The 20,370-nt window shown below is 43.5% G+C and overlaps 1 protein-coding gene across 1 annotated transcript in view; it reads left to right on the plus strand.

Annotated features, from left to right (window-relative positions):
• LOC115024424 (glutamate receptor ionotropic, delta-1-like) overlaps window positions 1–12,309 on the plus strand; it is a 198,116-nt gene extending 185,807 nt beyond the window's left edge. The window contains exons 14-15 of the mRNA XM_029455944.1: window positions 4,355–4,595; window positions 11,182–12,309. Coding sequence (XP_029311804.1) covers window positions 4,355–4,595; window positions 11,182–11,673 — 733 coding nt within the window. The 3' untranslated portion in view covers window positions 11,674–12,309. The remainder of the gene's footprint in view (window positions 1–4,354; window positions 4,596–11,181) is intronic.
• Window positions 12,310–20,370: the final 8,061 nt, after the last annotated feature.

Raw genomic sequence — 20,370 nt, forward strand, 5'->3', positions numbered from 1 at the left:
TACCGGGCCTCTCCCCGGTGCTGCACCGGGCCTCTCCGACCGGGCCTCTCCGGTGCTGCACCGGGCCTCTCCGACCGGGCCTCTCCGGTGCTGCACCGGGCCTCTCCGACCGGGCCTCTCCGGTGCTGCACCGGGCCTCTCCGACCGGGCCTCTCCGGTGCTGCACCGGGCCTCTCGGGTGTCTCTGGGATATGGTGAGTGGAGCAAAACGCAGCGGGGGGGGGGGGGGGGGGGCAGATATCATACAGCTGCTCACAGCGTGATGTCGGCCGCACGTGCTCACAAACCAGCGTGTGACTTTCTGTGGGGAGGATAAACACAAGTCGCGACGCTGCGGTTGGAGCCCGACAGCTAATGGAGATGTGAACACAAAGGACGGTGTGAGCAGAGCCGAGCTTTCCACACCAACATGTCACTCACTCCTGCAGCCGGGCGCGTGTCCGCTCCCTCGCTCTCCACACCAACATGTCACTCACTCCTGCAGCCGGGCGCGTGTCCGCTCCCTCGCTCTCCACACCAACATGTCACTCACTCCTGCAGCCGGGCGCGTGTCCGCTCCCTCGCACTCCGCACCAACATGTCACTCACTCCTGCAGCCGGGCGCGTGTCCGCTCCCTCGCTCTCCACACCAACATGTCACTCACTCCTGCAGCCGGGCGCGTGTCCGCTCCCTCGCTCTCCTCACCAACATGTCACTCACTCCTGCAGCCGGGCGCGTGTCCGCTCCCTCGCACTCCGCACCAACATGTCACTCACTCCTGCAGCCGGGCGCGTGTCCGCTCCCTCGCTCTCCACACCAACATGTCACTCACTCCTGCAGCCGGGCGCGTGTCCGCTCCCTCGCTCTCCTCACCAACATGTCACTCACTCCTGCAGCCGGGCGCGTGTCCGCTCCCTCGCTCTCCTCACCAACATGTCACTCACTCCTGCAGCCGGGCGCGTGTCCGCTCCCTCGCACTCCGCACCAACATGTCACTCACTCCTGCAGCCGGGCGCGTGTCCGCTCCCTCGCTCTCCTCACCACATTTTGCAAACATCTTTATGAACGCGACGCTTCAGACCGCGCAGGCTCGTGACTGTCTCTGTTTCCCACGTGGTGTGAAGAGTTTTCTTCTCCGCTCCCCTCGTGTTCATCGTGCGCCCCGGGGGAGCGTTTCCCAACCATGGCGTCGCCTCTCCCCGCACCTCACACTCCCTCCTTAATTAAGCACTTCTGTGTTTATTCAGGGATTAATTTGTGAGGCTGAATGGAGACAAAGCCTCCAGTTATTAATGGAGTCTTTGCTGCGGCCCGGTTCAGCAGGCGTCCACCGGCCCGAGGCGTCCCCGCCGCACCGCGTTCAGGGACGAGCAGGAATAACGTGTCAGGGTGTTACGTGGAGGGCAGAGCTTCTGTTCACAGCGGAAGCTATTATCTTTAAACCGAGTCCCAGAACTGCTGCATTACCTCGGTCCTGGGTTTCCATTTGATAATCCTGCCATTAATAACCTCTGTGTTGCTGCTGCCGCTCATTTGTGCTGCACAACTATGGGGGGGGGCTGACCTTCAACATGTTCATGGTGAGTTTAGCAGATTAAATGCAGAAAATTGAGCTCAGATTTTTCGACGGCAGCTAAAAGCAGATTGTGCTTTGTGGTCGCTTGTTTAATTAACTTCATTACTCAACACATGGAGAACAAGATGGAACCCGTGCACGCTGACTCCAGCTCAGATCCTCCACCTTCTCCCTCATCTCTCTCTTACCTGCCGTCACTTGTTCCTCGCTCAAGTGTTTCTGCAGCTCTGCAGAACAAGGACATCGTCTTCCAGATAAATGTCCTCCAAGCTCATCGTGGATGAGATGTTTACTGATGTCGTTCGTACATAAGTTTCTGTGTGTAAACAGAAGACTTGGAAGCTTCACAGACACAGACTTCTTTCTGAAGTAGATGTAAGTTGTTGGCGTTCTCACACTTGGACCTCGTGCTCATTGTTCTGTGACGGCTGTTTCCGAGGTTCATTCTCAGAAGCTTATTTCCGCTGCTGCCGTCCGGCCGAGCAGAACGCTTCAGTTGTTTGGATGATTCCCAGGAAACACTGTAAATAGTGCTGATGCTTTATTTCACAGGTCAGTAGTTTCACAAAGACAACAATTCAATTTGGTGCTATTGATAGTGAGAATGTAGACTTTGAATGAACTGCTAAAGTAACTCCGAGAGTCAACGCACAGCAGCGCTGAACATGAGTTACAACCTGGAAGATCTTCCACCCATAGATTTGGTTTTGTGATTTTATTCCTGGAACGTCGCCGCAATCACTCAGTTCGTATGTATATATATATATATATATGTATATATATATATATATATATATATAATATTATATATATATATATATATATATATGACTATGACTATCTATGAATATGAATATATATGACTCTATCCTATATATGCTATATATATACTCCATGACTCTAATTGCATCTCTATGACTATCTGCATATATCTGACATCTACTGAATATATATGCTGACTCTCTCGCTCTGCATCTCTGCCTCTCCTCTCTCTGCCTCTCTCTCTCTCTCTGCCTCTCTCTCTCTCTTCTGCCTCTCCTCTCTCTCTCCTGCCTCCTCTGCCTCTCTCTGCCTCTCTCTCTCGCTCTGCCTCTCTGCTCTCTGCCTCTCTCTTCGGCATCTCTCTCTCTCTGCCTCTCTCTCTCTCTGCCTCTCTCGCTCTGCTATCTCCCTCTCTCCCTCTCTCTGCCTCTCTCTCTCTCTCTCTCTCTCTCTCTCTCTCTGCCTCTCTCTGCCTCTCTCTCTCTCTCTCTCCCTCTCTCTCTGCCTCTCTCTCTCTCTGCCTCTCTCTCTCTCTGCCTCTCTCTCTCTCTGCCTCTCTCTCTCTCTGCCTCTCTCTCTCTCTCTCTCTCTCCTCTCTGCCTCTCTCTCTCTCTGCTCTCTCCTCTCGTCTCTGCCTCTCTCTCTCTCTCTGCCTCTCTGCCTCTCTCTCTCTCTCACCTTCTCTCTCTCTCTCTCTGCCTCTCTCTCTGCCTCTTCCTCTAATAATAGTATATATATATCTATATATATATGAATATGAATATATATATATTGAATATATATATATATTATATATCTATATATATGAATATATAATATGAATATATATATAGGAATATATATATATATGAATATATATATATATATATATGAATATATATATATATATATATGAATAGAATATATATATTATATATATAATATAGAATATATACATATATAATAATTAATATATATATATATATACTATATGAATATATATATATATATATATGAATATATATATATATATATATATATATATATGAATATATATATTAATATATATATCTATACTTATATATTCACTTCATTCATCAATTCATCTTCATTGTGACACAAATGATCAGCTGCGTTGAGAAATAAAACACTTAAAGACTGATTGTTTTCTCAGGCGGCAAACAAGATTACAATTAATGCTCCACACGATTGTTTTTAATCTTTTGTATTTGATTCTGTTCCCTGTAATATGAAGAGCTGCAGCTCTGAACACATCGTTGATTATGTATAAGAAGATTACAGCTGACGAGGCTTCAACTTTAGTTTGTGCTTAGTGGCTCTTGACTCACCTCTTCTTCTTCTTCTTCTTCTTCTTCTTCTTCTTCTTCTTCTTTCTTCTTTCTCTTTCTCTCCTTCTTCTTCCTTCTTCTGCTTCTTCGCTTCTTCTTCTCCTTTCTTTTCTCCTTCTCCTTTTCGGGGGACTCTTCTCTGTCCTTCTTCTCTCCTTGCGGCGTCTCCTTGTTCTCCTTCTCTGCTCCTCTCCTCTTCTCCTTGCTCCCTTCTCCTCTTCCCCTTCTCCTTCTCCTCCTCCTCACCTTCTTCTCCTCTCCTCATCTCATTATCTCCTCTTCTCCTCCTTCACCTCTGCCTCCTCTTACCTCCTTCTTCTCCTCTTCACCTTTTCCTCCTTCTCTCTCTTCCTCCTTCCTCACCTCTTCTCCTCCTCCTTCTCCTTCTTCACCCTCCTTCTCCTTCACCTTCTTCTTCTGCTTGTTCTCCTTCACCTTCTCCTTCTTCTCCTTCTTCTCCTCCTTCTTCTTCACCTCCTTCTTCTTCTCCTCCTCCTCTCCTCCTTCTCCTTCCTCTTCTCCTTCCTCTTCTCCTTCCTCTTCTCCTTCCTCCTTATTCTCCTTCTTCTTCTCCTTCTTCCTTCCTCTTCTCCATCTCCTTCTTCTCCTTCTCTCCTTCGTCTCCTCCTCCTCCTCCTTCTCCTCCTTCTACTCCTTCTCCTCCTCCTCCTCCTTCTCCTTCTCCTTCTCCTTCTCCTTATTCTTCAGGATCTTGGAGCTGCAGGAGAAAGGTGACCTGGACATCATGAAGCAGAAGTGGTGGCCTCGCACCGGCCGCTGCGACCTCAATAGCCACGCCAGCGCTCACCCCGACGGCCGCTCCCTCAAGCTGCACAGCTTCGCCGGCGTCTTCTGCATCCTGGCCGCCGGCCTGCTGCTCGCCTGCCTGGTGGCCGGGCTGGAGGCTTGGTGGAACAGCAATCGCTGCCGCCAGGAGCAGCCCAAAGAGGTGACCGAGCACAGGGCGCGGCGGACGGGCCAGCAGGGGGAAGACACTGCCACACTCTACTTTAAGGATCCAGCCGCAGACGCGAGCCCCGACTTAGTGGAGCTCCAGTACACCCAGCTGTAGAGGAGGGAGGTTTAGGGAAGTTAGTGTTGGAGAGCCGGGGGACAGAGTAGGGAGAAGTGCTCTGTGCCACATCAGCCCAGGACACTCATTGAAATCAAATTTGGTCTCTTATTATTACCCCTCCTCCATTTTTTCTTTTATCCGTCCATCGCTCCCCACCCACCACGTCCTGAACCTCCAGACACCAGAGCTCATCTGTTTTTGCACACAGCACACTCCACTTGACCATTACCTTTTACTAATACGCTCATAAAACTACAGCTTCTCGATGCACTCGGGAATCTTTTCCCCGAGGCAACCGCTGTCGAATTAGCCGAGCAAGTCGGGATTCAGCTCTCAGCGTGTTTCCCTGCTGAAACATCAGAGTGCACCCCAAGACTTTAATGATTCATTCCCACGGTGCCATGTAGCCATTCAAGTGCTCGCTATTGAATTATTGTTATAAACTCATTTCCTACAGTGAGGCTTTGCTAGTTTCCTGCACCCCCGGGTTGTGAAGAGAGATTATAATTAGCAGGACAGATATCAGCGCCGCACACGTTCGGACGTTTCACTGTGAGATCCTTCTGAGACGTCGACAGACAGAGTCATTTATTAAAGAGCATCTGAACAGCTCAGCGTTTAACATTCAGCGACGCCATCAGCGCTGCTACTGCAGCTTCACTAAGTGCCTCCTGAATGCAAACACATAACAGTTACACCTTCACAGGGTCCAAAGTTAATTAATCATTAATGCACTCCGATCCATATTAATGAACTGTAAGATCAATTAACAGAATCCAAAGTGAACTCATCATCAACAAACCTCCACATGCAGCTGATTTAAAGCACAGAGATGTGTCCCAGTGCCACACTACATCCTGAACACCGCTGGCAGTGTGGACTCTGACTCCAGTCTACAGACTCTGGATCTGGTAACAATGGGCCCAACCCTTTTGGTACATTTTCTTTTACAAAGTTAGAAAATCAAAGTTGTGTTAAAGCCTGAGGATCCACACAGAGAGGCTGTTACAGGTATCAGGACGGAACACATTCAAAATCAAATATGATTTAACTACTTGCTGCCATTTCAAAGTGTGAAAAAATGACTTTGGCAGTTCAAATCCCCAAAAACTAAATAATCCGATGACCCCTTAAAATCCTGCTCTGACTGTGTTTACATGCACAACATGTTCCAGCTGTTACCGTTATTCAAAACAAGTCCATATTTCCAGCAAAGATACTCGACTTGCCCGGCGGACACTTCTGCAGGAAGCACCAGAAGGCCGGGGGCGAGTTAAAGCCTGGACCGCTGTCGGGCCAGATTCTGCAGTAGATTGAGTATCGTTAACGTTCTGCATGCTCATGGGAATTAATATTCCACTAATATTCCCATTTACATGCAGCCGTGCATCCTAGCGATGTAAAAGGCCCCCATGACGTACGTCCTGCAGCTGCACCCTTTAAATAACTTCTGTACACGTTGCTGCAACCTTGTTGTCACTTTTCTGCAAGTTTTGCAAAACTGTGTTTTCTTTTTACGGCTGTGCACGAGAACAGCGTGCAGGACGGCCTCCACAGTCAGTGCAAACATTAGACCGGTTGCTTTGTGCACAACACGGAGCAAACTGTCGGAACGTCTGCAGGACGTGTAAAGCGTGCAGTAACAGTATATAGTGTGGACCTGGGACACTCCAAGCACTCACCAAGGCAACATGAACTGACCTCAGACCTGCACTTCTACCTCCAACATTCACCTCGTGCCGAACACAGCAGAGGCAGGTTTGTGTCATGTGACAGGGGGGCGTAGTGGAAGCAAAGCTTTGACGTGGATCCATAAACTAAAGTGTGAGCAGACAGTTTACTTTGGGTGTGTCGCCCTTTAGCAATAAGATTTGTCTCCAACATCCCCGTCCATAATCCCTGGTACTATCACTGTGTCACGTCTTATTGCAAATTATATGTCAATGTGGACGCCCGTGTTACCTATCTCCTCTCCTTCTCTCCATCTATCCTTTTTATTTACACTTGACTGTCTATGATCTCGTGCAGGTTACTAAGGATTACAGACTGGCAAGGGTTTCTGGTCCATTGACATATAATGACATTACAACTGCTTCATCGGAGGGGAGGAGGGACATTTGGACAGACAGAGAGAGAGGCTGGGATGAAGCAGAAGCTATTGATACAGGTCAGAATAGACCTCCTATACAACTATCAAAAATAAAAACTACAACAAAAAACACATCTGTGCCATCGCCAAGGTCCTTTGTTTTGTTTTTCAATTGTAAATCTACAGCGCAGCAGAAACGTGCCTCAAACCTGAGTTCTGGAAATAAATCTCTCAGTAAATATTAAAAAACAAAGCGGGTTTTAAGTAGAATTACATTTCTAAACTCAGCTTTGTTTACTCCATTTAAACATTAATTAAAAACATTAATATTTAATAATCTTTATATGTGGCTCTTTAAACTCAACAAAGAAGCGTTTTTGGAATTAAAAACAAAACTTAAATCAGACATTTTCTCATTCAAAACTCCCACCGATAAAACCAATCAAGCTAATTATAAATGTCCAGATCAGAAAAAGAGGGAATTATCTCCAGAACCAGACGTTTCAGCTCTATAAGAAGGAACTGGCCCAAATGGATTTGGTTCAGGACCTGAAACAGACATCTTGGTCTTTAATGCAATTGATTTGAATTTGGACTTCTGCTCTTTGCAGACGAAATGATAATTCAAATTGATACCTGGCCTTGGCTGCTCCACCTTTAACACTGCACCCCTCCGTCATTAGAAACCCTTCTGGTTCTTATAGTGCCTTTCTGTTTCTCCTTGCTTTGTTTCCGTTGGTCATCTTTAACTGTGTGAACACATTTCATAAGGGCTGACGTCACTTTTACATGTTGTTGACGTGTTGAGCAGAAAGAATAACGGTCACACTGTGATGGAAATGACAAAGAAGCCTGCAAACAAGCTTAGTGCCTTTTCATGCATGTCTATTATAAAACAATTACTATTATTTATAGGCCTTTATAAACTAGCACAAGTGTTATCCTCAAATTGGAAAATAAGTATCTGTGCAAAGAGCAAACTAGACAAACCGCAGACATTTCTCTCAGAGGCAGAATTGCTCTGGAAGCAGAAACTTAAGTACCAAAGTACATAAATCTTTTGTAATGCAACTTTGCTAACTCGCAAATGAGCCTCACAAAGAGAACAGTGGAGAGCCACCTGAATAACTGGCAGAGGCTACATCTCACAAAGCTCAGTCGTCTCAAAAGCATCGAGATGTAGGAGGCTGAACCAATCAGAACACCAATAAGAGAGTTTACATGTGACCTGTGCAAACCTCCTGAACTAACATTCACACTACATGTTACAAAGTGAAGTTCTGCAGCAGTTTAGATTTGAGTTTAAAGTAAGTGTCTAATATATCCTGCCTGAGTCAGACACATGTTAAGAAAATCAATGAGAGAAGCAGATGTGCTAGCTAGCGGCGGGTCTCGAGGAACGGCAATGTCAAACCACTTCTACCACGTCCAACACTTTGGTTTATGACCAAAACCTGCAACACTAATGACTTTCCCATCAGCCTCAGCTGCACTCTGCGTTTACAGCTAAGTAGCTACGATGGTGAACATGGTAAACATTACACCATCAACACGTTAGCATTGTCATTGTAAGCATGCTAACGGTAGCATTGAGCTCAAAGCACCGACGTGCCTGAGTAATGCCTCACAGCTCGCATGGCTGTGCACTTTTCATTTAATTCATGACCGCAGCTTTAATGATGCTGCAGGTCAGCAGGCTAACAAGCTAGCTTTGTGTGTACAGACCGTAGCTTTGCAGGTTTGAGCCAGAAAGGTTAAGCGGACTGCTTCACATCACGATGTAATGCTATTAATAGAGGTTGTTACTTGTAATTTTCTCAGAGCTTCAGTTAAACACCAATTAACCATATAATTAGCTTCAATCACTAACGTGTGAGCCGACCGCTGAGAACACGTCCACTTCAGAGGAGGTCACTGTGCGGAGACAAACACATCTGATAGTGAGAGATGTTGATCTCAGAGGCAGTCTGTTGTAAAATGAGCCAGAAAGTGTTCTTATCACTTGAGCACAACCCACTCAACAGTTGCAGTGTTTGCAAAGTCACAGGAGGGAGAGTGATTTAAAATCCCCCCCACTGGCAGCACTCATTAAAAGAGCTGTTTGTTTTCCAAATTAATGGAGGCTTTCAGACGCCTGGTATTCTCCTCCTCTGCACTTACATCTCCAGTCTGTCTTTAACGACCGGCTGAGGTTTTAATCCCAGGCATATATTTATTCAGGCTAGCCTCCAGTTTGACGCCACTGAAAACATATTTTTAATGAGATGCCAGTCGTGAAACAATAACCTGAACGGAGATGTTTTAATTGGCTTCGAGAGGAGCTCTCGGAGACTGCAGAGGGATCACTGAGACGTGCTCGGGCCTCGTGGATAAACACATTGTATGTTTATGTGTTCCTTTAAGGTTTGAACAGAGGCTGCACACAGATGTTAGCAGTAGTGCACCACAGTGGATGGAGATGCACAGAGACTCTAAGGTTTCCTCGAGTGTGCTTTCACAAGCTGCTCTCTGTGCAGGCTATTATACAGGAAGTGCTCTCTACACCACTCTACCTCAACATAAAGACATAATGCTAAAGGCACTTTGATCATTTTGCTTGTGATAGCTGCCTCTCGTCTGCCTTCCAGAGACTCACCACAACTCCTTTTATTTCTACTAACTCATTATTTGCTTTCCTGCTGATCAGGGCTGCAGCTGAAGGCCTAACATTGCACATGGTGGCATTTTTAAAAGGCTGATACCAATAACATAGTGCTTTTAAATATAACTGTTATATTAGGAAATACATGAAAAAATCTGTAAAAATGTTCTCTGCCAAAATGTAGGAAAATGTAGTCTTTAAATTAATAATTAAATAAATATTTAAAGTTTTAATCCTTAAGATGTCAGTCCTGGTTGATTTGGTGGATACTGAAGGTTTAATAATTATAACACAGGTCCCAGAAACACATTTATTGATCACAAATCCGCCTTAAACATCTTCTCTGTGAGAAAGTTAAGAGAGGAAGAACAACTTTGATATTACGTTATATTATTATATTATAATATTGCGTTTGAAATCATGCAAATCTTAAGGATTACTACTTTAAAATCGGAAGAAATATCTAAATCGACTAAATTCTTTCCTGTAAATGATCTGTGGGCGTCGGGGTGGGGGGGATTTAAAATCCTGGCAACATAACTGAATATCTTTGTGTATTAATATACAGTGTAAATGTGTCATGTGCATTGTTCTGAATATCACTTGTGTCACTGTGATGAGTTACTGTGACTAATATCATTGTACCTCTGAGTTGAAGTGAATCCAATGCTGGAGCCAAGCCACGCTGCGTTCAGGGACATCACTGACTTTGTACGTTTGCTGTAAAGTGGCAGGTTGTTTTTAAAATTCTCTCCGAATAACTGACATCAACAGGCTTCATTCACACAGCAGCAAACACAGAGACGTGAAGAGATTTCAGATCAGGCACTTGATATGCGAGTCACGCCTCCCGTCTTTGTCTTTACACCTTGTCCTTTACCTTCCTGTGACCCAGTATACTGAGGCAGGCCTGTGGTTCAACAGGGAAACACTCAAGTGTCTATTAATGCCTAACAAGTATGCATGGCTGCAGTCAGCAGGAGATGCAGTGTCAGCCAATGTTTTGATTAAATTGTTCTGATAGCGAACCAAATCTCTGATCCTGCTGCAGAGAGTGTTCCGGCTTGAAGGGCAGCGCGGAGAAATACACCACAGAGGGCGAGGCAAACGTAGATGAGCATACTTTAAGGTTCAGTTGCGTAAAAAAGGCAAAAATATCTGACAAAACTCAACAACTCACTTTACTTTTAGACCGAAACACCAGGTTTTCTCACTTGAATTCGTTTAACCCACGTTCTGCCTGTTTTATACTTGGAGCTAAAAAGAAGCAGGAATTCAAGATTCAGATTCAATCAGAAATCAATCATTGCTTCAGCAGAGGTCTCCCAATGCATTCATGAAAACCTTGAGATATCCTGTTACACTCGGAGAAACTAAAAGAAACCGCTGCAGCCTCTAACAGCTTTACAACAAACCACCTTCAGTCCGTTTGGCTCCAGGATTGTTTTTCTCCCGACATCAAACCTTTAATATTCGCTGGCCAAGTTTGATTTCAAGGTGCACATACAAATTGGTTTCTGTGGCGACAAAAAGAAACTAGAGGCTGTGTGACAGCAGTCCGTCAATTCAAAACAAAGGCCACAAAACAATGAGAGCTTGAGAACCAGCAGACCTGAAACAGTCTGAGAAACCGGCTCATCGCCAATCTCAGCCTCTGTGTCCCTCCTCCCTCCTCTCCTCCCTCCCCCTGTCTCTCCTCTGTCCTCTTCCACCCCCCACTCCTCTTGTAGGACAAGGAGGTGAATCTGGAACAGGTGCATCGTCGTATGAACAGTCTTTTGGACGAGGACTTGGCCCACAAGCAGATCCCCGGCCCCTCTATCGAGATCTCTGCGCTGGACATCGGCAGCATGCAGCCCAACCAGGCCTCTCTGATGCCGGGGCCGGAGTCCATGCGGGACTACCCGCCCTCGGGCCTCGCTGTGACCACCTTCCTTCCCGGGGAGGGGGGCCTGCCTCCTCCTCTTCCCCACCCTCACCATGGGGGGACCCTAGGCAGGACGCACCCTCTGTCCCAGGGCCCTGGCAGCAACACGTTGCCCCTGCACCATCCACTCAGCAGCACCAGCCTCAGCGGCACCATGCAGTGCAAACACAGGGCGCCCAACGGGGGGCTCTTCCGGCAGAGCCCTGGCAAGACACCCATGCCAATGTCCTACCAGGCAGTCTCCGCAGGACCCATACCCGAAGCCATTGAGGCCACCCACAGTACATCCATATAGTGCTAGGAGGGGGGACGGGGTGGGACGGGAAGGGGGTAAGTCACTCTCTGGACTTTGGTCCGGTTTTGGATTTGAGGCGGGTTGGGGATCTCGAGAGGAAAATTATTATAGAAGAAAAAAAAAAAAACATGTGTACAAAGTAAAACAATTTTGTATCTCACTACCTGTTCAGCCGATGTTGTTAAGAAAAATAAATTTAAAAAAGCGGGGAGGTGGGCGGGTGTAATTTGTCTCTTGTACATATCTGTAAATACCAAGAGAACGAAGTGAGGTTAAAGTGTATTTTGAATATTCTCAATTTTTGGAGTTGAGTTATAAAAAACCAACAAAACGAGATAAAAAAAAAATATACATTGATGAAAAAGTTATGACTGTTTGAATGGCTTTGTAAATTTTGTTCAATATGAAACAATGACGCGAAATTCATTGTGATTGTTTTCTAAGTGCCGAAATTAAACGATGTCTCTCCACAACTCATCGATGTAAACAACTACCCATGATGCACCGCTGTAGGGACATTTTAGTGTTGGACACCTACTGTTATGCACCTCTGTACCAACCCTATATATATCTTCAGCATCAGACGAAAATGATCACAAATCTTTCTTTTTCATTTGTATTAAATAATATAATATACATTGTTTTTTCAAATCAAAAGTCTACATTCATTTTCTTACGTTGACTGTAAATGGTGTATCGTTCAACAATTGGGGGGGGGGGGGGGGCAAATGGATTTTTATCTGGTTAATATTTTACACACCGCTGAGTGGTTTGTTTTTATAGTACCTTTTTATTTGGCATCAGTACTGTCCAGGTGAGGAGTCTCAGTAGGTAACGCAGGAGACGGAGGAAGGAGACTGTTGAGCTGCTCCCGAAGCGTTGCGAAATGTTGTCGATGTTTCTTTTTCTTTTTACTTGAAAATTGATCAGCAACACTGTTATTATTGTGGGGGAAATAAATGCTGCACATGCACTGGTGCAGTCAATAAGGATCAATACTCTCTTAGGGTGTTTCAGATTCAAACAACAGATTCTACAAACCCCCCCCCTCCCCAAGTCGATGCTCCTCAGCCCTTAACGAGGCTGCGTTCAATGCATCAAATATATTCCTGCTCTAATATGTTGTGTTTGCAGAGAGTTAAGACCGACACAGACACGGAGCAGGAGGGTTGACCATCATGAACCGGTTCTGCATCAATAAAAGAATTCTCTAGAGACGGAAATGTGTGAAACTTTGGTGGAAGCGGAAAATTATTGGACAGATTCCCATGAAGTTTGGTACAAACATTTGTTATTGGTGATCTCGAGAGTTTTCATCTTGGATCCCAACTTGATTCCTACATTTTGGAACCAAAATGCATTGACTTGCAGTTACTTTGCTCATTTTGTCCAGATCTTTCTTGCAAAGATAGAGATGGATTATTGGTACAGCTTTATAGATACCGGTTTATTGTCCGAGACTCATCTTATAAGGAGGAGGAGAGAAATCGTTGGGAATTTCCATGAAGTTGGAAACATTCATGATTGGTGATCTGCTGAGTTTTTTTTACTTTAGCATCACAAGCATATTGACATTCCCCGATTCCCAACTACAACTGCTGACGAAATAAAAGCAAAGTTTGGATCCCAACTTTCATCCAAATGAGCAGTTAAAGAGTTGTACGATTCTCGCCATTGATTCCTAAATGTTGGAACCAAATTGCATTGACTTTTGCGGTTGCACAAAGATATGTAGTCTCAGACAGAGATGGGTATCGTTAGCATTGTACCTGTCCAAAATGTATCAGTACTCCTACATCACTTTCACCTCGTCAAACGGTTTTGACGAGGAGAAACTGGTTCCAATTGAGGAGCAGTTACGCATCCCTACTCGTGGTCTGAAAAATCAAATACAAGCATCAGTCCTAAATTCATTTAGTCTCTTTTTGCTTTCATATTAGCATCGACTGTCGTCACGATGAAGCATCTAAACATGGTGCACCAGAAGAAAGCTGTGACTTGTCAAACCTTTGCTTGACGGCTTCACACGTGGTAAAAACCAAAAGTCTTTGATGACATCAAGCTACTGGTCCCAACAACACAAACGTCCACAACTAAGAACAGTTCCAAGAAGAAGAACGGTCCAATGCACTCCTCTAGCAAAAAGTAAAAGCCTTTAATAAGACGGCTATTTCATGGTGAAATTCTAAAAACATAGTCAATGCTTATATATGCTAAGATTATTCTTCACCCTGCACGAGTTGTTACCCAACTCAGTTTTTATATACAAATATTATCTATGTTTTTAGGCTTTCTTTACTTTTAGCCAGAAGAGTGTATTGGACATTTCTTTGTTTTTTTAAAAGTATATTTGTCTAGCTAATCCGAGTCCTTTCCAGTACTTCGTGGCCATTACATTCTTAGTCCGAGCGACCGGCAGAGAGGACTCTTGGGTTTTGGGGTTTTAATTCTGGGCCAAATACGGGAAGCAAATCAGACAAACTCCGGTTGTGAGCGCAGCCCAACAGTCTCCGACCTTTTTTGTTTGTTATATTTAACCTGAAGAAAAAAAGTCTTGTAGAAAGAACTATCAGCTATATAGATATGTCTTTACTTTTTTATACTAGAGAATTTAATGTCAAACACTGTCAAATACAGTTTTGTTTCTTCTCCTGCAAAGCAGTGCAGTTATTTTAGTAAGAAAGTGTGAGTGAGTGATCGTGAGAGGCCTCATGTTCCCCACAATTCATTGCTAATGAGATCCATTATCACCTGCAGGGATGACAGAGGGCGTCATTATCCAAAGTGCAATCAGAGGCTCATGATGGAGATTCTGCAGGTGCCATACCTCAACTGCTTGTAATATAGAGGGATCTGATTATGTTTGCTAAACACTAGATAGTTTTTTTCTGTTTGGAATACTGTATGATGAACCTTTATGGACAACAGGATATATAAAACCACACACTTCACCCCTCCTTTCTCTGCTTTCATAAGTGCAATTAATGTGCATTTATGGGCCTAATGAGCTCTGACTTTGTGAGTCGCAGTAAAGTTTGAACAGCAGCTTTAACAGTGAAGAGTTTATATTCCAACCTTAACTTTACAGAATGAAGGGCTTTATTCCTACAATTCATTTTGTTATCAGGCAGAAGGTAAATGGTTGATAAAACAGTGATTTATATCAAAAGTCAAAGATTTTAAATGATGCTAACTGACTTTGTCCCAAATTACATCAGTTTAATTGCAGTTTTATCTTAGTGGTACACAACATTAGTTTGAAACAGTCGTGAATACCAACACACTACTTCCTGCGTTAGCACCCAGCGTTGGCATTGGACGTAAATCATTCAATTGTTCTTAGTGAAACTGCACTGATTTGAGACAAAGTTCCCTAAAGCGATAAAGTCAGCCTGTCTACTGTCGGACCAACAAACTTCTTCTGGTGCTTTAAATCGTAGAAAGGTTTTAACGTGATAACTGTGGATTCAGATGTTCAACATGTGATCTTTTCTTTCTTTCTCTGTTCAGAAAACCATGACTATATTACATCTCTGCCAAAGGGGGTTAAAAAGCTAATGTTCTGTTGTGTTGCTTTGTGAAAACGGATTCTCCAACTGCATTACATGAACTGTACCATGTGTTTCATCCTGTGTGGACAAGCAGATCACAGACTCATCTCAGCAGTACGTGGATGTTTTCTAACTGTGGCAGTAGTTCTCTCGTTGCTTTTTCACACTGTGCTCCACAACACGTCGGACGGACGGGCGCACTGCGAGGACCTTACGTTTTGATTGGTCAGCAGACAGGAAGTGTGTGTGTGCTGGGGCGGCTCCTCCATGTGTCACCCCCTTTATGTTCAAATTCCAGTGTCAGAAGATGAAAACATGAACTGTCATAGCATATAGTCCGTCACAGTCCATCTAAGGGAGACCCTTATTTTATTTATGAATATGCTGCTTGGAGTTTCTTAATCTTTAATAAAGAAATATGGTTTACAATGTGTTTCTGATGGTGTGTCAATGACAGCAGGACGTTTACATCAATGATTACATGAATGCTCAAAACTCAAAGATATTCACTTTACAAATCCTCAAATATAAGAAGGTAAAACCAGAGTTTGGCAATTTTGCTTCATCAATAAAGAAAACTATTAACTTTTACTATATTTGCTGCTTTTGCTAATCTTACATTACAGTAAACTTTATATCTCTTTGTTTTGGACTGTAGATCAAACAAAACAAAACATTTAATGACGTCATCTTGTGCTTGAGAATATTGGGTTGCAGGTCGACCATAACCCGACCTGTGATTCGTAAAAAGAAAATCTTCTTTCAAAAATTGCAAAAAGTACTTTTGACAACCAAACTTCATTTGAAAAACGTGCATTGTATTCAATTCAATATTAACGTGCAATGAACATTCAATATTCAATGCACTTTTAAGGTAGTGAGTGTGAGTGCAGGAAAGTAATTGATTAATCCATCTGATATATTATTATTAGTATCATTAATATATATTTAAGCAATAGCTCACAACAGGCCGTGGTATATGCTCATCATATCACAGTTAAGGGGCGTGGTTCGGCCCGACGCCTGCACAAAACATAGTGCTAACAGCTAGCGCGCTAACAGCTAGCGCGGTGTTCTGTTCGTTTCGTTTTTTTTCCATTTGGTCTAAAAATGATCGATCCACTCCTCCAGAGGAGAGAACATTGTACTATACGGATTGTATAAATGGACGGTCCCTTGTATTGGCGCATGCGCGACCGGAACCCGGAACCAGATTGAACTGTAAACACGTCTGTGTTTCAGCCTGTATAGTACGTGTTTGATTATTGTCATTTCACGCTGATATTATTTATAATAAAAGCAACCGAACAAATGGAACTCTGTTCTTATTTACATAGTAAAGCTTTGGAACTTTGTTTCTTAACGGACGTAATTTAACAGCTTTCTCTCAGACGTGGAGGGATACTGACTTGTTGTGAAAAGTGACGACAATTCTACCCGTGATATACGCTCATTATACCACGGCTAAGAACCAATCAGATTGCTTGATTTGACATGTCCGTTTTATAATTTACAGTATATAACTTGTCGTTACAGAGAAAATCTAAAGTCTTGTCTTATTTATTTTCATTTGGGATTAGTTTTTCTTTATCATTTTATTTATTTTTAATAACTTACTTACTCTTACTTAATTTACGGGTTGCATGATTACGTTTTCTCTGAGTCTCCATCTAGTGGCCATTAGAGGAACTACACACGCCTTCAGCAGTGCTCATTACCACAGAGTGAAAACATATAAGGTGATGAATATTTTACACCCCTGACATATTGTGTGTAATCTCTTCATCACGTCCGTACAGACAGTAACTCTGCACACGGAGTCGCTGACAGTTCTCCTGTGCGGGCGAAGACATTTCTCTGGTGCCTTTCACAGTTTCCTCTCTGCTGCATCCTGCCATCAACGCGCCTGGCAGAAAACATCCTCAGCTCTGTCAATTAGGGGGAAGATTTAGTCTGACGCACCGGGATGAGCAATGTAAAGCGACACGCCGGGGCGTGCAGGATGTCAGCTGTCCTCTGCCTTTAAACTCACCGTGTTCCCCGTCAGCCCTCTGAGACGGCTGAATTGGATAAATGGTTACACGGCTGCCTGACGAGCCGGCGGACAGAAGATCTGATTTGTTGGTGCAGTGAGCGGTCGGAGAAATAAATGTCTGTCTGGATCAACTAAATGACGGACAGACAGACCTGAACTTCGATTCCGAGTACCGATCAGTGCGCTAAAAACAAAACATATGAGTCTTATTATTAACAGATTTCTAACCTTGTATGGATGTGATGTGATTATGTTGTATGGACTTTACTCTTTGTGAAACACACAGATAATTAATGTCATAACTCTTTTATCATCTAGTTTAAAGTCAGAACTTAAATAAATCTAAAGATACAAAATAATTCCTTTAAAGATATTTTTAAAGCGCAGCAGCAACTTAAAAACTAAATAAACGTAGGAATAGATGCTCGCTTGCGCTTCAGCTCACTTTGTCTTTATCTGCCGATATTTTCTCGCGAGATGGCTTCCTGCTAAGCGAAACGTGAAGTATCTAACGAATCTTGCGTTCTTCGCAAGAGGAGATGGTGGCGGGTAAAAACAAAGTTTATGAGCATTTAAAATATGCTGGAAGAGTCAAGAGTCAACTGTGATTGATGTTCTTCCTGTGCAGCGCGAACAAGCTGATCAATGATGATAACGTGATATCCAATCGCTTCAAACTCGCCGATACCTGATCCGGCATTTTAGGGTTTTTCGGAGGCATTTCCGATACTAGTGTCAAATCAACTGCAGTCGGAAGAAAGATCGAAGGTAAGAAGGTAAACAAGCCGTACAGACTTCCTCTCGTCTCGTATATACACTGACTATGTTCACATGCATGCAAATACAGACTCAGATTAATAGTTTCATCAGATTTTCTATGCTTCAATTTAGACGACATAATTGTGCGTCACGATATCTCAACGTTTGAGAAATGATCGTACTGAATTATCGCCCAGATCTAAACGTGCGTCCCTGTTTTTAACTTTCTCCTTTTGTTCCGCTGCATCAAACCCAACACAGATTATCTGCTTTTCTTATTCTCCTGAACTTTCAGAGCACTTAGTTGGTGCTTGACGACACTTTCCTCCTCCTCCTCCTCCTCCTCCTCCTCCATGCAGCTGAGTTGTGCCGTCATGATAAAACACCTCATTACTCACTTTACTCCCAGCAGCTGGGAGAAATAAAAGCCAATATAAATGTGAGAGTCCAGTTGTGCCGGGCGGTTATGGACCATTATATGGTTACAGGCCGGGCCGCCGTCCCACGGGGAGATGGGTCAGTGTGTGTAAATCACACAGTGGACAGCGTGAAGCCGAGGGTTATTTTAACGTAGCCCAGCCGTGCGCGTGAAGGAGCGAGTGAGCCGACTCTGAAGCCACACGGGCATGAAACGACCATCGCCATAAATATGCAGATTCACTAAAAGTGCTGCGAAATCCTGCCATCAACGTTTGCAATGCACTTACTGAAGACGTGAAGCCCAGGAGGACACATTAAACCTGCTCTATTAGCCCCACTCCATGTCTCTCGTGTGTTATCATGAGATTTGAGCCGCAAAGCTTAGCATTAGTTCTACTCAAAGATAAATCCCCGACACACTTTGTAAGATTCCAAAGATTCCAAGAGTCCAAAAATATTCTGCCTGCAAGAAAAGACTTTGCAAACTCCCCGGACTGTTTGCAAGAGATCTGCAAGGAAAGCACACGATGAGGGAGAAACAACACACTGAATCATTATTAAGGGTTTCTTGACGCTACATCTGTGCACCAAACAAAGTTAAAGTGACAAAGGAGAACTTGCTTTAACTTATCAATATTAAGTAAAGGTTGTGTGTCTCTGTAGAATAAGAGGTTTGTCTTGGTTCCCTGTTAGCCTCGCGTTCATTACGCAATTCTGGGTCGCGATCTTCGGGGAAATGAAACTCGATTCAAAGAAGAAACCAGCGCTCGAGTAGTGCCTTCACTTCCGAAGGTAATAAAATAATCACACGTAGTAGTTACGTATTTATTACTCCCACATTGTCCCACAGCAGCACAGCTTCCTTTCTTACCTTTCACAATAAAAGCCCTAAACGTAAACGCTGCATCACTGCTGACCAGAGAGCTCTTCGCTCAGAGGCCACTCAACAAGATATCTTATAGTTAGATTCTTTCACATCGATGCAAACGTCCTGGGACGATAGGAACTGTACAATACACAATACGTGTCAATCATATGTATGTATGTATATATATATATACAGTATATATACATATATATTCTTCTTACTACCAGAGGAGGGGACATAGTGTATGTCCTAAGTCTATGAAAGTGTTCGTATCAGGTGTATTTATCTACACTGTTCTTCTTTAACATGAATATAACTGCAGGATTAATACTTCTGGTCTTTACTGCGTGTGTTATTGCTCTGCATGGCTCTTTTATATTCTGTAAACAGTTTCTCGGCTGCACGTACTGAATATTGATGTTTTCTCTGCTTCCTGTTGCTCTGTGCTGAGAATGCTGATTGTGTGCTTTTGTTGGGATTTCCGTATCTTATTCTTTGATATTTGTATTTATTAATCTATCACTTCATTGGTTTGGAACGTCTCTGCAAAGGACTACAGATGAAACTCTAAGAGTCTGAACTATAGAAGTATTGATTAATGTGTTTTCCTTTTAAATAAAGACGTCACAATAAAACTTATTTTCACGCACAAGTCTATGTTTAAATGCATCATATACAAAGACAGGGAGATATGTCACAAAATAATTCACAACAGCGATATTATCTCGATATTTATAGAAGATTGGAAGCAAAATTCACCTTTTTGGTAAATGAACAACATTTGTGTGACATTCAGGGAGGAAAGCAGAACGACAAGAAAAATATGATCATATATGTATTATTACATATCAAGATTATAGTTAATACCGGTTTGTTCTGGAGTCACAACTTGGCAAACGGGTTATAAATCTTTCCCATCATGCAGCAGAACTATTTGTTTGTATTTATATAAAATATGAATATCAGCCGACACATATTTAATCTCTCATATATTCTGTATTGGTCGTCTTCTGAGAGCCCATCAGGGATTTATCTTTCATACACACAGTTGACTAAATAGTTGC

This window comes from Cottoperca gobio, chromosome 19, assembly GCF_900634415.1.
Source record: "Cottoperca gobio chromosome 19, fCotGob3.1, whole genome shotgun sequence".
Classification (NCBI taxonomy): domain Eukaryota; kingdom Metazoa; phylum Chordata; class Actinopteri; order Perciformes; family Bovichtidae; genus Cottoperca; species Cottoperca gobio.